Genomic DNA, 14,608 nt, shown 5'->3' with positions numbered 1-14,608 from the left:
GGGATGAATTCGTAGTTGATTAAAACTGTTTTTACAATGAATACTTGATTGATAAATTACTTTTGAATCGACTGGCGGCTAGTTGTATCGATTGCTAGTGAGACTGGAGAGTAACTTGAGACCATTTCATTCCGTTACTGACCTTGATATACGGCAAAAACTAGCCTAGGTCACGTGACCGGATATACTGAGATCTTGGAAGCCATTTTACAGCCGCAAATCATAATAAATTGCTAAATTTAATTGTTTTACTAGATTTTAAGAAGCTTCATACTTTTGAATTGGAACTTTGTAGTTTTTTGAGAATCGCTTGTATTATATTTTTTCATGACTTGCTCATTATTTCTTTAACTTTCCATTTATTGTGCTGAGTTAGACACCCCAAGAAGAGAAGACCGTCGTTTCGAATCCGGAGTCAGGTTGGCTTACTTTCAGTTTTGCAATTATAGTCATTATGAACTTCGTCCTTCATTGTCTATGTAGGTTTTGGGACATGTTTAAGGCTTCCAGTATGTGTTAAGTGTCCCGTATTGTCGTTTTTATTTAAGGCTGACAATGATGTGTATAATTTTAATGCAGCTTGATTTTTAATAACTATGTTGCAATCATTCTTCCTTGACCTAATGCACAGGTAGCTAGGCAAGCTCATTGTTGAAGGAAAGAAAGAAAAAATAGCCTGAAGGAATAAAAATCATACCAAGTGACAGGTTTTACTCAGATTACTCCTATGAGCACGGACTCTGTCTATCATACTATAAAAGATACCAGTAACTTCCAAGTACTCCCTTCTACTGACCCTTGATTCCAGGCTACTCTTGTAGAAGAAGGCACTCGGCAATAGACTATGGTTCCTTTACTCCTGATATATTTTTATATTCAGCAAGCCATAGGTTACTCATTTGCATTACACCAAACTGATGTTTAAGGCTTCAAAACTTAAGAATTGCACGAATTTTGCATGCCAGACTAAACTATGCCCACCTACAATTTACCAATATGTACGGAAATATGCGAACGTTACATTTTTACAATTTAATATAGAAATTATTGCAAAATGTACCAGATCAGTTTAGTAGAATAAAGGAAATAATGGGCCTGCTATTTAGTTTGTTTAATTTCTAAATAATGTAAATAATAACTTTTGAGTCAATCATTTTACACCCCATAGTTACATGTGCCACAAAAGTGCCTTTCACTAAGGATATAGTGAATTTTATACTGATGGATTTAAAATTGAGTGGATGTTTGCAAACATGTATCCAATTCCTTCATGGAACAAGATTTCAAGAATTGTTTGAGTGAATGGTAAGTAGAACTTGCCTTTGCATCAGCTACTCTTCTCAAAATGATGAAGGCATATTTTCTTAAAGTTGCATATCTCTACATTCTGGCAAATTGTAGGTGAGCATAACTTTATCACACAGTACTTTCATTTTTGGGTCCCTAAATTCAGTTTGGTGCAACACAGAAAAGTCAACTATGGTTTCATGAATGGAAAAATATATCTGGACTAAAATGAAACATACATTATAGCTGAGTGACTTCTTGTACAGGAATAACAACAAGGAATTGAGGGTCAGGCATGGAAGGGAGTGCTCAGAAGTTACTTACCTTGTCTCCTATATAGTATGATACACAATGTTAGGAGTCAGAATGGTTCACAGGAGTAAGCTGAGGAGTTTTTGTCAGTTGGTATTTTTCCTTCATGCTATTGGTTTATTTCATAATTTAGCTGACATAAGCTACTTGAGGACTCGTGTTGTAAAGTGACACATGTTTGGAAGAATGATACGCTAGGCAGTATTTAACACTAAGTGCACACACAAAGCATTTTGTTTCTATTAGACATTAGACTATGAGGGATCTGCTTTGTCATGTATAAATGCAGGCAGACGATTTGTGAATACCAAAAGAGCCTCAAATATGGCACTCGAATGCCTGGGTCACCTCTCAATCGGGATCAGCCCCTCCCATTATCTAAGCATGTCAATCTCATGCTACTGCTCCGATGGCCTAGTGGTCAGAGCATTGGCATCGGATGCAGGAGGTCATGGGTTCGATCCCCAGCTGAGTCATACCAAAGACTTACAAAAATGGTACTAACAGCTGCCTCACTTGGCTTGGCACTCAGCATTAAGAGGATAGTGTTAGGACTGGTCAGCTTGGTGTCAGGATAATGTGACTGGGTGGGACATCATGCTACATATCTGTGGCATGATGCCCCAGTGCTAGACATCACTGTAAACTAACCACAATGCGATATGACTGAAAAATTGTTAAAGCTACGTTAAAAATCCAAATCACACACACACACACACACACACACACACAATCTCATGCTTTTGTCTCTTAAAGTAAGTATTACTAGTATGTAATTTCTGTGACAAAAAGTTAAATGCTCATGATGAAATGCAGCATTTTTATTTGAAATGTTTGAAGACACTGGTAATATATAAAATTGACCTGCATGCTGTGGATTCATTTGTAGGTCCCTCGCTCTCATGAGATCATCTTATTTGTATCCAGATATATAAACTTTGCATATCTAATTTTTTGTAGCAACTTGAAATGATTAACACCTTATCATAACTATCTGTAGGATTTTGAAGTTTGTGGTCATGTTTTCCCCAAAATTATGGCTCTAGAATATAGAAAACTAGAATTTATTTTGAAAAGTGAGACTTGAAGACTAGAAATTGGAGGAAGCATGGACTCTTACAAACATGAGTTTTCCTTATGTATTATGGACTATTCAAAATTTCTGACCTTTCCAGCAGACAGGTTTTATATTATACTCTCTGGTCTTAAACTAAGCAACATAAAAGAATGAAAACCAACAAGTTTTGTAATATTCAACAAATAATTTTTTTCTCCTTTTGAATACAAAGTGAAAATTTATAAAGAACTTACATTATTGGGTATTAAATCCCAAATGGTCCTAAAAGTTCTATAACAAGTCCAAATGTATGAAGTTCCAATTGAAGTCCAGTCATGTTCCAAATAAATTATGATTGAATGTATTGATGTGACTATAGTCTATAACATGTTAATGTACCAGTGGCATGGAATTACACTGGAATTACAAAGTACTCAGTACTATTCTAGGCCGAAAACATTAATTTGGAATTATAGTGAATTCTGAAAAGGACATTTTGGATTGTATCATTGTGATACATCAAAATACTGTTCACACATTACTACATTCCAAACCATTGGCAATTTGAATAAATAAATCCAACCAAACTAAAATCTGAAACTACAATAAGACTGATTCACCTTCAGATGCTAACACTGGTAATTGTTTAAGTAGACAACACTATATTAAAAGCTAAAGCACAATAATAGAGAAAGGATGTAGGTCAAATTCCTTCCTAAAATATTCAAAGCTGTCAACAGGTTTAGGAATTTCCAAGTGAAAAACTAATATCCTACACTCTGAAGTAAATGTGTACTAGCATAGTTAATCTTTAATCTAGAAAAATATTAGCAATGTATTATGTTGTTTACAAAATAAATGTAACTGGTCAGGTACACCATTAAGTTGATTCTGGACAAAGGTCAAGTAGAAAATACAGATATATATAATATATAATCATTTTAAAAAGTCAACAAACAACACAAATCAGATATATATAATTATTACTGGTGGATGAAATCCGTTTTCTACAACCTCAGATATAGACATTTTCATACAGTAGGGGTAAAAATGCAGTGAGGGTTGCCTGGGATAACTAAAAATTAATGCCTATCAACCCTTTTTTCCAGTGTAAAAGCCGGTTCAAGCAACCCAAATATATGAATAAACTGGATGATGTTTAAAATGATATTGGAATTTGATGTTTTACATTGATAACCATCTGTTTTGGGTAACTAAAGCATTTGCCCCAATAATCTCTGTAGTCGAGTATTGGTTGATTGTTTTTGATAGGCGGCTGTACTAACTAACATGTTTGCTACTCATCTGATTAAGTAGTCAGCCCATACCATAAAACCCTAACAGTGAACCCTTCAAGAAACAAGATTTGTGAATGTTTGTCTTTTCTCAACACGCCAACATTTGGTAGCAGCCTCTTTGATCTTTTTTAATCTGGTACACTGTGCCTATGGCACTTCCTGTAGAGAAATGTAACAGTCATTTATTTTGTCTAACTTAAGCAAAAGGAATATGCAAAGTTTAAAGAACAAAAACCAATCACAGTTGTTCTTGTAAATTATATTGACTTGTAGGTAATGGCTAAAAGAGAAATTGCATATGAAAAATGTAGTTATCTTACATCTTAGACACAGTAATAATAGTTTCAGGTTAATGATAGCGTGAACCACAACAATGTAAATTCAGATAAACATAAATATGGATACATTTCTGGACTGGGGTGGCCCACTACCAGAAAGCTGACAGACAACATTGCACTGTCAGAAGAAGAAATTGTTCAATTAAGTTTTATTTCCAAATCTAAAATTCTGTAAGAAATTAAGCGTGTAAGCATGTGTGACATTGTCCGTCAGCAGGCCTGATCATGACTTACAAGTACTGTTGTCCAGTTAGGACTAACAATAGATAAAGCAAAAGGTGTTGATGACATTCTTGGGGCAACCATGTTAATTTACTTAGCATTCCAAAAATATGTTGGCCTGCCAGATTTTGAAAATTGGTTGCCTAGAGACAACATCAGTTTTCACAATTCTTCTACCACTGAACACGTATTTATTACCCCAGTTACACTTGAATTAAGATTGTTTTTTAGATTTCACACAGCACAAGTTGATTTGGCAAGTACCATATATACACACTTAAAAGTCAAGTCCAGCTGCAAACTGGTGTCATGTAATGTGCCAGCAGATCTGCGTCTGTGCAGTTAGGAGTTATTATCAGTACAACATTCAATATTCTGCTTATATTTGTTTTGTAGTTGGAATATTCTGCTTATATTTGTTTTGTAGTTGGACTCCACTTATAAATATGCATGGTAGTTGACAGCCAGATTGTAAGTGGCATATCATGTTTATGATCCTATAATTCATCTTGTTGGATCAGGCTTGTAAGCTGGCATCAGTCTGTGACTTGGGTAAAGCTTGTAAGCTAGTCTCAGTCAGCTACTTGGATCAGGCTCATCAGCCAGTGTCAGTCTGTGACTTGGATCAGGCTTGTAAGCTATTGTTAGTCAGCACCTTGGATCAGGCTTGTCAGCTTTTGTCAGTCAGCAACTTGGATCAAGCTCATCAGCTGGTGTCAGTCAGCAACTTGGATCAGGCTTGTAAGCTATTGTCAGTCAGCGACTTGGATAAGGCTTGTAAGCTATTGTCAGTCAGTGACTTGGATAAGGCTTGTAAGCTATTGTCAGTCAGTGACTTGGATAAGGCTTGTATGCTATTGTCAGTCAGTACCTTGGATCAGGCTCATCAGCTGGTGTCAGTCTGTGACTTGGATCAGTAGTAACCTGCAGCTTCTACCACAGTGTTCAGATAAATATATCTGACCTCGTTCTGGGCATGTACTTGTTGGGAGCCTTTGATGCTCATACAGCAGTCCCATACTATAGTGTAATTGATTATAACACAGTTGCTGCTTGCTATAAAGTGGGCTTGGTCATGGGTTCTATTTCATTAATTAAATTATGTGAATAGTAATCTTCATTATCAGGTGATCTCACTATATGGTGGTTAGTACTGAAATGAATATTTGAATAAGAATCCTTGTTGGTGAATATTCAAATTCAGTAATTGGCATTCAAATATTTGTTGTATTATTTGTGTATGAATGTGTCCACCTTTAATGTACCTTACAGGTTACTTAAATGTTGTTGTTGTTGTAGTAGTAAGGTTTAATGCCATTTTTCAGCACACAATAGGCTATACATGGCAGCCAGCATTAATGGTGGAGGAAGAACCCAGGAAAAACCCAGGAAAGAACCACCGACCCACGAGAAGCTACTGGCAAGCTTTCTCAGATACCCACGTTGGCTGAATCTGAGACTCGAAACCACGCAGACAGAGGTGAGATGGCAGTGATCCATAACTGAGAGCGCTTTAGGCCACTTGGGGCCCCCATAAATTTTGAGTTTGTCCTGTAATATGTTGTGTCAGTAAGCCACTGCACTATTTACACAAACTGTATTCCTGTCAAGCTGGTGACTTGACAGCAGACATGAACAGACCAGGTATCACTGAATGGGAGTATGTGTTCCCAGGACAGAAAAGGGGCATAATCAAAACCATTGTGATCACCACCACTGATGTATTACCACCATTGCCTGGACTAACAAATTGGCAGGAAATTAAAATTTTGTTCTTGTTTTTAAACATTGAAAGTTTGAAGTTGTTAAGTAACTTTATATTACCAGGAATTTATTACAGTTATGGCTTTGTTCTTTTTTAATAATATTTCTTTAATGATTACGTGAAACAAAAGTGGATGTTCTGTATATTTTAAAATTGTTTTACCAGTTTAAAAAAATAAGTCATACATGTATGTTTATAGTTATGGTAGCATTAATGTCGATTCTAATAAAGATTATAAGGATTAAACACACTTCTGAATTGTAAGAGCAGTGCTGATTTCACAGTGTTCACCTGATCAGACCCAGCTTTCACAAAACTCTCAACCTTTTCTATGTATGATGTGCTCTACCTAATGTTTGATCAATCAGTTGAAAATTAGAAAAAAAATACTGAAAGTAGCTTTTTTTCAAACAGATTTCGAAGAATTTTATGGTCATACATTTGTATGAAGTATGCAAGACATTTTGTGCAAGTGGGACATAGCTAAGACAAGTTATATATGCCGTTGTTGGAAATTAGCTCTCAAATAGTTCTCCCTTGCCTTCTCTGTTTTGTTGGTTTTTGCTGATTATGCAGATAGAACCATGATGGCTTTCATGTGAATGAATGGGTCTGTATTTCAGCAACATCTGTTGTAAGTAGTTTTAAAAGTGTTATCTACCCTTGTTTTAAATGTAGAATGATTATGTAGCTTCGTAATTCAACAATATTGAAGACAAGACAAGCCTATATATACCACAGTGCTATAATGTTGTGTCTTAAAGTTTGTGAATGGCAAATAAGTAAATAAAAACAATGACCTTCAAGATATTATATATGTCTATTTGTTCATTGCTATATATTAAAATGCATTTAATTTCCAGTTTCAATCAGATGACACTAGGAAACAATCGATAAACAGATGTCATGTATATCCCAAGTTATGCAAGGGGAGTTACTCTGATATCATGTTGTTACTGAAAAAATATTTTTCCGATGGCATATACTTGTCCTAATGTGATGCAGAACTAGTAAGTTATGTTCATGTAGTGCAAGTAAGATAAGTACACGATAGGTGACAATATATAGAAAAAAATGCTGAAAACTTTGACTACTGTGATACTATGGAATACGTGATATTGTAAGAAGCTACCATACAAGTTAGATGGGTCACAACTGTTGACAGAAAAAGAATGTTTGAAATTCCTGCTTTGTAGCTTCTGATTCAACTCAAGTTGATGGTTATGATTTTAAATATTTTATGTTGTCATCACAACAGATATTGAATATAAATTAAATGCAGGCTACAAATACTAAGTATTCATTTCTGCACCTTTTGATGGTATATGCTACAGTTTCCAGTGACAGCACCTTTTGTTGGCACATGATACAGCTTCCATTGATAGCACCTTTTGATGGCACACCTTATGGCTTCCATTGATAGCATTATAATGTGGAAGTATTACAGTGGTTTTAGAGTTTTCATTTATTCACTCATGGAAGGACCAGTTTAGAGATTTTTGTGTGCGGAATTACCCAGCAACTCAGAATCTTATTACAATGATTGCTTACTTGCATGTAAATGAAAAAGATAAGCTACTATAGATAATGGTGGCTCTCTACAGTTTCATGTTTTGCATAGGGTTAGGATTTTAAAGAAAAAGAATTTCCCCGGCTTTCCTCACTGGTTATACTGGCTATTTAAAAAAGACCTTGTATATCTTAGGTATAATTCAAAGAACCATTAATTCCCTTTATTTTGATGTATAATTGATGGGTGTAATATGGGTTATAGAGTATACAGCTTGGCCTTACTCCAGATGTGCACTTTTCAAAAAAGTGCTAGCTCTACTTGGTCATTTTCACTTCCTGAACTTCAGACGTAAATTGTATAAAAAAGAGCTGATAACTTTTTTTACATTTTATATATTTGGTAATTCATTCATTGCACTTTCAGAAGCTGATATAGTCTAGTCTGGCGAAATTCATTTTCCCTATTTTAATAGCTGCTATGGATAGTGTACTTTAGACTAATTCAGGCTGATTTTTTTAGCACAAGGGAGCAGTTATTTTAGTTAGCAGTGTGCTTAAATCATGTACAATTTCCAAAAGTACAATATCCAAAGAAATATCATCCACATTATATTAATGTAGCATAGAGGCATGCCACCATTCTCTCCATTGTGCATGTTTTAAATGCAGACATCTTCACCGTGCATACGTCACTCTCTCAAAAGTACATAATAACTGGTGAGCGCCCCCAATCTTCTGCTTTAAAGAAAAGCAAACCTCTTTGTTTTACAGGTTTTCCAAGCCTAACACAATGCCACTGGACACCTTCATCTGTGGTGGGTGTATGTTGACATTCAATGACATAGAGCTGTTTGTTGGCCACAAGAAGAAGGGTTGTGAATCCAGCAGAATTTCTCCCATTGAACAGTCTCGAACCATTAGTGAGCATGAACCATTGGATTCTGGGACTGGCTCAATTATGTCTGAACTTTCAGCTCAGGTTCATCCTACACTCACAGGTAAATATTTCCAAGCAAGTAATTACTTTATATATATATATATATATATATATATATATATATATATATATATATATATATATATATATATATATATATATATATTTATTTATATATATATATATATATATGTAGATAAGGGTTTGAAAATAACATATATATATAAACATATATATATATATATATATATATATATATATATATATATATATATATATATATATTATTGCTACTATAACCATGTCTGGATTTATGCATGGATTTACAAATGTTATAAAAGTCAGATTGCCCTGGCAAGCTGCCAGGAAAATTGAAGTTATCCTTGGCAAATATAAGCTTGCCCCAAACACAATGCCATAATACATGTAAAACAATAAGATAAGATATATTTTATGGAAATCACATTATTATTATTTAAACTGATATGTTCTTTTTATATTTGTTGGCAGCTTAAAACACTACGCAGATTTTTTAAGTTGACATACAATATATATGTAAATAATACAGGTAAAGATATGTGTATATTAGAAAGAGTTCGAATACAGATATAGTTAGAAGAGCAAAAGCAGAAATGTATGTATATAAACAGATAAATGGATATGTAAAAAAGGGTTTGAAAATAACTACATTTTAAGTATGAGAGAGAGAGAGAGAGATAATGAAAGCAAGACAGTTTGTAATTATTTATTTAGTACTCAAAACTGAAGGATTTGTTAACACTTATTTCATCCAATTTTCACCTTGAAATCATGCATGAAAATATTTGACAATCCAGCTTTTGAGAACGATATGAGAACTTATTTTTTCCAGGTAATTGTTGGCCAAACTGTACCTGACTATCCTACTGTCATTATAGACTTGTACCTTTTATTTCCAAACACACAAGACAAAGAAATCTCTCGAGTTATGAACAATTTATCTACTGATGATAAAATTGGTGACATACATCAAATAATCTTTGTAAAGCCATTGGTTTAGAGTTGGCAATATTACAAACTGCCCGAGGCTAACTTAGGGCCTGAAAGTCAGTGTATCCAAGAAACAATAAAATATTATGATCACAATGTATCTGATAAGTTAAAATTAAAATTTATAATCCTTGTTTCTTAACCGTAGCCGTAGCTAGTAATATTCATATTATTACGTCTTGTGAGAAAATGAGGCTGACCTTGACATTGACTACAGGATGGAAGGACTGTGACCGTTTATGCAGAGGACTGCACCACATATAACTGCTACATAAAGGTGTTGATATCCGGCAAGATAGCAGGGTATAATAAATCTAACAATCATATTGGAGAATAGATAATAGAAGGAGGGAATGCAGATCGTTTGACCTCTACCTCGGATCTCCTAGAAAATGATGGCTTAATTCGCCATGCTAATAATAACCGACTCTTCTAATTACATAAGCAACACAGCCTAGGATCACTTGATCTGTGACCCTTACATATGGTTGGGAAGACAATTATTGAAATCTTGTTACATGCAAAATTTCATTGGTGAATCCAGAGTAGCTGGTAGGCTGTGTTGATTGGGTCTGATGGTCATCTAGGCTGCTAGATTCAAGGTTTGCCCCTGCGAAGCTAAATCTTTGAGATAAAAACCTGAGAAGAATCACTTTGCATGATTCCACATTGTCGCACAAAGATCGATCATTGAACCCCCACAAAGTGCACAGATCCAATTAAAGATGAATTGATGGAGAGACTGTTCTGTGTGTATGACTTGAGCTCTCCTGGATAGAGTGTGAGCCAAGACATTGAGTCTGCCAGTAATAAGACTGATTTGTACACTGATCGGATGATTTGGTGCCCCACTGCTTGAGGAGGTAGGTCACCACCACAGCATTGTCAGACATAATGAGGACCATTTTGACTGAGATTCTTGGTTGCACCATTGATGCAAGAATGATCATATCTCAGGTGTGATCATCACCATTTAATCAAGGGGACTTGAAAAGGGGTGCCCTTCTGCTAGGAGTATCATTCATAAGGGGCATATAAGATGACAGCCAAGAGGAATCAAGTCCACCACCACACTGAATAACCCAGAAGTTGCAACTCTCCATCTGCAAATCCAAGTCCTGTTGGAAAAGGACTCAATGAGTTTGACAATACTAATTACGCGGATTCAGGTTGGTGATAAGCTAATTACCCAGATGGACAGAATGCTGGGATGGACATAGGTTTGATTTTTCCCAGTTCTCTAGAAAGCCAAGATGATCAAAAAGTGCTAGAAGATCATTTCTGCCTTGGAGTAAAAAAGAAGTTATCATCTGTTTCTGGAGGATGTCATCCAGATACATAGCTGTCTTTGAAGATGAAGTCAATAGGATCAGGGATACAACACAATCCATAACTTTGGTAAAAATCCAACAGCTGATGTTAAGGCCAAAGTTATGACTTTGAAGTGATAAACTGTGGTAAGCTAAACAGAAATTTCTATGATGCAGGGTGGATAGGGATGTGAAATATGGGTATTTCAGATTGAGACTGATTGCATACTCAACCAGTCAGATGGAGAGATGGATTGATCTTGCCATTTCCGTCTTGAATTTCGGTGTTGAATGTATTGGTTGAGGCAAGTCTTGTCAATGATCATCTTCAACTTGCCATTCAAATTCCAAATAAGAAACATCCTAGAAAAAAACCCTGAACTATTGTGGTTTTTGCACAATCTTCACCACTTGTTTTTCAGGAAGTAACCATATCTCCTGTTGTAGAAAGGCATCCTTCCAATCTGCCAGTACATCTGTGAAGCTGCCTGCCTTAGAACTTCTTCAGTTTCTCCTCTGAAGAATAATGGTGACCCAAATGGTTCAGTGATGATTGAGCGACATGACTGCTGACATGCGCCATGTCATATCAGGTCTAAGTTGGCCTAAGCAGTCAAAACATTGAAATGATGAGCTGCCCGTTTAATGACTCGAGCGATCCTGGCCATCACCTCCCAAGCATTTTCATTGCCGGATTTCTGCATGAGTCTGAAAATTGTCATTGAAGCCAAATCTAACATAGAAGACATGGCTGCTGCATTCTGGACTAGCTTTGGTGTATCGTGGAACACATTTTTGTCTACTTTATAAAACAGTGGTGCAGAAATGTGAACTGCTGCTAGATTTTTGTCAACGGCTGGGAGATCAGTAATGAAGGCGTCTGAGTGAGTTTTATACAAGTGAAATGAGAATGTTGCTGATACATGGCTTCTTGAAAAGAAAGCCTTAGAATTCCCCAGGTCACCAATTCTACACAACAGCTGGTCATTAATCTCCTTCATTTTAGCTGATTGAGGAAGGCACCAAAGGCACAGCAGCTCCTCTTCCTCGTCAAATATGCTTTAACTATTTAGTCTTGAGTAGCAGCAGGAGGTGGAGAGCATTCTGAAGTTGACAACAACCTATACATTTCCTCAATGCAGCTTTAAAGCTAAGTTTAATCTGTTCCGTGGTCAGATCTGAGTATGGCTGCTTTATCAGAGCTTCATCACACTTACTGTAAGTTGAGTCATGAACTGGTTCTGCTTTCAGCCCTGAATAAACCATACCAGGTGTCATCGATGACTCAATTCCATCCTCTTTGAAGAAATCACAAACTCTCCAATGTTAATAACCAGTGACCAAATGGAGTTTGAGCACTGCCAGAATGGCCAGCTGTTTTGCCTGGCATTTGTTCGGCCTGGATGCATGTGTGTGTGTGATTAGGATTTTTAACGTAGCTTTAACAATTTAGTGATGTCTAGCAATGGGGCATCATACTGCAGACATGTAGCATGATGTCCCAGCCAGTCACATTATCCTGACACCAGGCCGACCAGTCCTAACACTAACATCTTAATGCTGAGCGCCTGGCGAGGCAGCTGTTAGTACCATTTTTGTAAGTCTTTGGTATGACTCGGCCTGGGATTGAACCCATTACCTCTGGCTTCCAAGGCGGATGCTCTAACCACTAGGCCATCAGAGCGGTCAGTCTGGATGCTGGCAGTAATGAAGGTGGTACTGCCATCACTGGTGCTGGCTGCTCCAAGGGCATGGCTGGACAAATTTCTCACTGAAATCTGTCATAGTAAGGGTATGTCGCTGACAGTACAACTCAACGGACAGATTTGTCACTAAGGTCCCCATGAATTCTAGTTCGCCAGACAGTTTTATAAAAAAAAGTCCCCATGCTGGGATGGTTGGACTGACGGTGATGGTGAGGCTCTATTATGAAATGGATCCAGTTAAAAAAACCATGCGCCTGGACTTGCAGGCCCAAATGCTTTGCTTGGACATACAAGAGTAATTATGCCCACTGAGCAGACTAAAATTGGAGCAACACTTCATGAATCAGTAATGGCGTGGTAGCAAGCTAGGGGAAAATAGGTAATATCAGGCCTGATGTCTGTAATTGCATCGTCATAGGCAAGAGTTATTGCCCTTTGTCTATACAAGATAAAAAGTAAAGGTGTTTTTCATACTTTAGTTTGGTTGGATTCACAAGGTAGCAGGCTTATATCCCTAACATTAATGTGATTGGGTAAGTATTCTCAGAGAAACACAATTTACTTAAAAATTCGCTTTCTCTTTAGTAAAATGCTGTTCTACCAAGAATATTACTGACTTTGTTCATTGGTCCATGATTTCTGCCAGAAGTTTCTTTCCCATTTGGACAGTGCTCATACAAGTGTTTTGTCTTGTCCATCCATACTAATAGATGCTTAACAGAGGGAGAATAGACTGGTCTCGTATTTACTACTTGTGTTAGATGGGTCACATATAGGTTCTAGAAACCAACCTTTCACGTGACCAAATTTAGGTCTTTAACATTGTTAACTTTTATATTTCTAATACAGCTGGTTGAGAAAGAGTATTTTTGGGACAGTTACAAAATTTGAATATTTTGCATGAGTGGGCAAGTGCATTTTTAGGGATTTTGCAACACCTGTGAACATAACCAAGACCTTTTCATGTCTGGGTGTCAGTCTCCTCTAGGGCTTTTATACTTAGGAGGGCAACTCAATGCTGACTCTGTAGTGCTATATCAGTGTCTATTAAGTTCTTGCTTGTAGTTAGAGATTCATTCTATCCATGTTGCTTAAAGACCAGCACAAGGCCATCATCAGATTGCACCCTCTATCTTGCAGCGACTTGTTTTCAAGCCAGATAGTGGAGGCCATAAAACACACCAGAGAGGGGCACAACTTCCACCCAGCTCTCTTTGCAGCAATATGTTTTAGAAAAAATTACAACTTTGATATATTTACTGAAAACTATGAAATGCCTATTTTGCTCTTTTTCTAATATCCCAAAGGATGTGGGGGTGGGGGTTACCGTTCACCATAGAATGCAAGACACCCATGCCACAGTGCCCCTGGTTGTCACTACAATATAGTCTCCTCACATAAAAATTGATTTAGTTCCTACACAACACAACTTTACCATAATCTTGCTCCAGCTTTTAATTGTTGTGGTTCTTTCACATGGATTCTGTAAAACTGGTCCCCATTACCATCGGAGAGGGAGGCATTATGTCAAAAGGACATGATTAGCATCAATTTGTAGCAGATAACAAAATCCTTTGTTTCATGCATGCTTTGTCTCCAGTTCTATCTCAAATGGGTACAAATCCTATTTAATTTAATCCCAACTCTTCAGTGATCTGGAAACTATGGTTGTTTAATGCTTCACTTGAAAAGTTCACATTCAATTTTGGAATCTCTTTGCCTCTTAGACCTCCCCTGGTTCACAGCAAGTTTTTCACTGATGGATCAACTGCCAGTCCCTACAATCAGCACAGCTGGCAGCATGACTGGAAACAGTACCCACCACCTGCACTCTT

At 36.7% G+C, this 14,608-nt stretch overlaps 1 protein-coding gene across 3 annotated transcripts in view; it reads left to right on the top strand.

Annotated features, from left to right (window-relative positions):
• Positions 1-200: 200 nt before the first annotated feature.
• Positions 201-14,608, top strand: part of LOC149785875 (uncharacterized) — an 81,163-nt gene continuing 66,755 nt past the window's right edge. The window contains exons 1-2 of one of the 3 annotated variants that reach the window (XM_089979859.1): positions 201-419; positions 8,563-8,789. In XM_089979859.1, coding sequence (XP_089835985.1) covers positions 8,582-8,789 — 208 coding nt within the window. In that variant the 5' untranslated portion in view covers positions 201-419; positions 8,563-8,581. Of the gene's footprint in view, positions 510-8,562; positions 8,790-14,608 lie in introns of all 3 variants that reach the window. The other 2 variants (XM_089979858.1, XM_089979860.1) reach the window with 2 other exon arrangements.

The sequence above is a fragment of the Sinohyriopsis cumingii genome, chromosome 13, assembly GCF_028554795.1.
Source record: "Sinohyriopsis cumingii isolate HCF-2022 chromosome 13, ASM2855479v2, whole genome shotgun sequence".
Classification (NCBI taxonomy): Eukaryota; Metazoa; Mollusca; class Bivalvia; order Unionida; family Unionidae; genus Sinohyriopsis; species Sinohyriopsis cumingii.
Note: the sequence above shows the minus strand (reverse complement) of the source record. Positions and strands in the feature narration are given on the sequence as shown.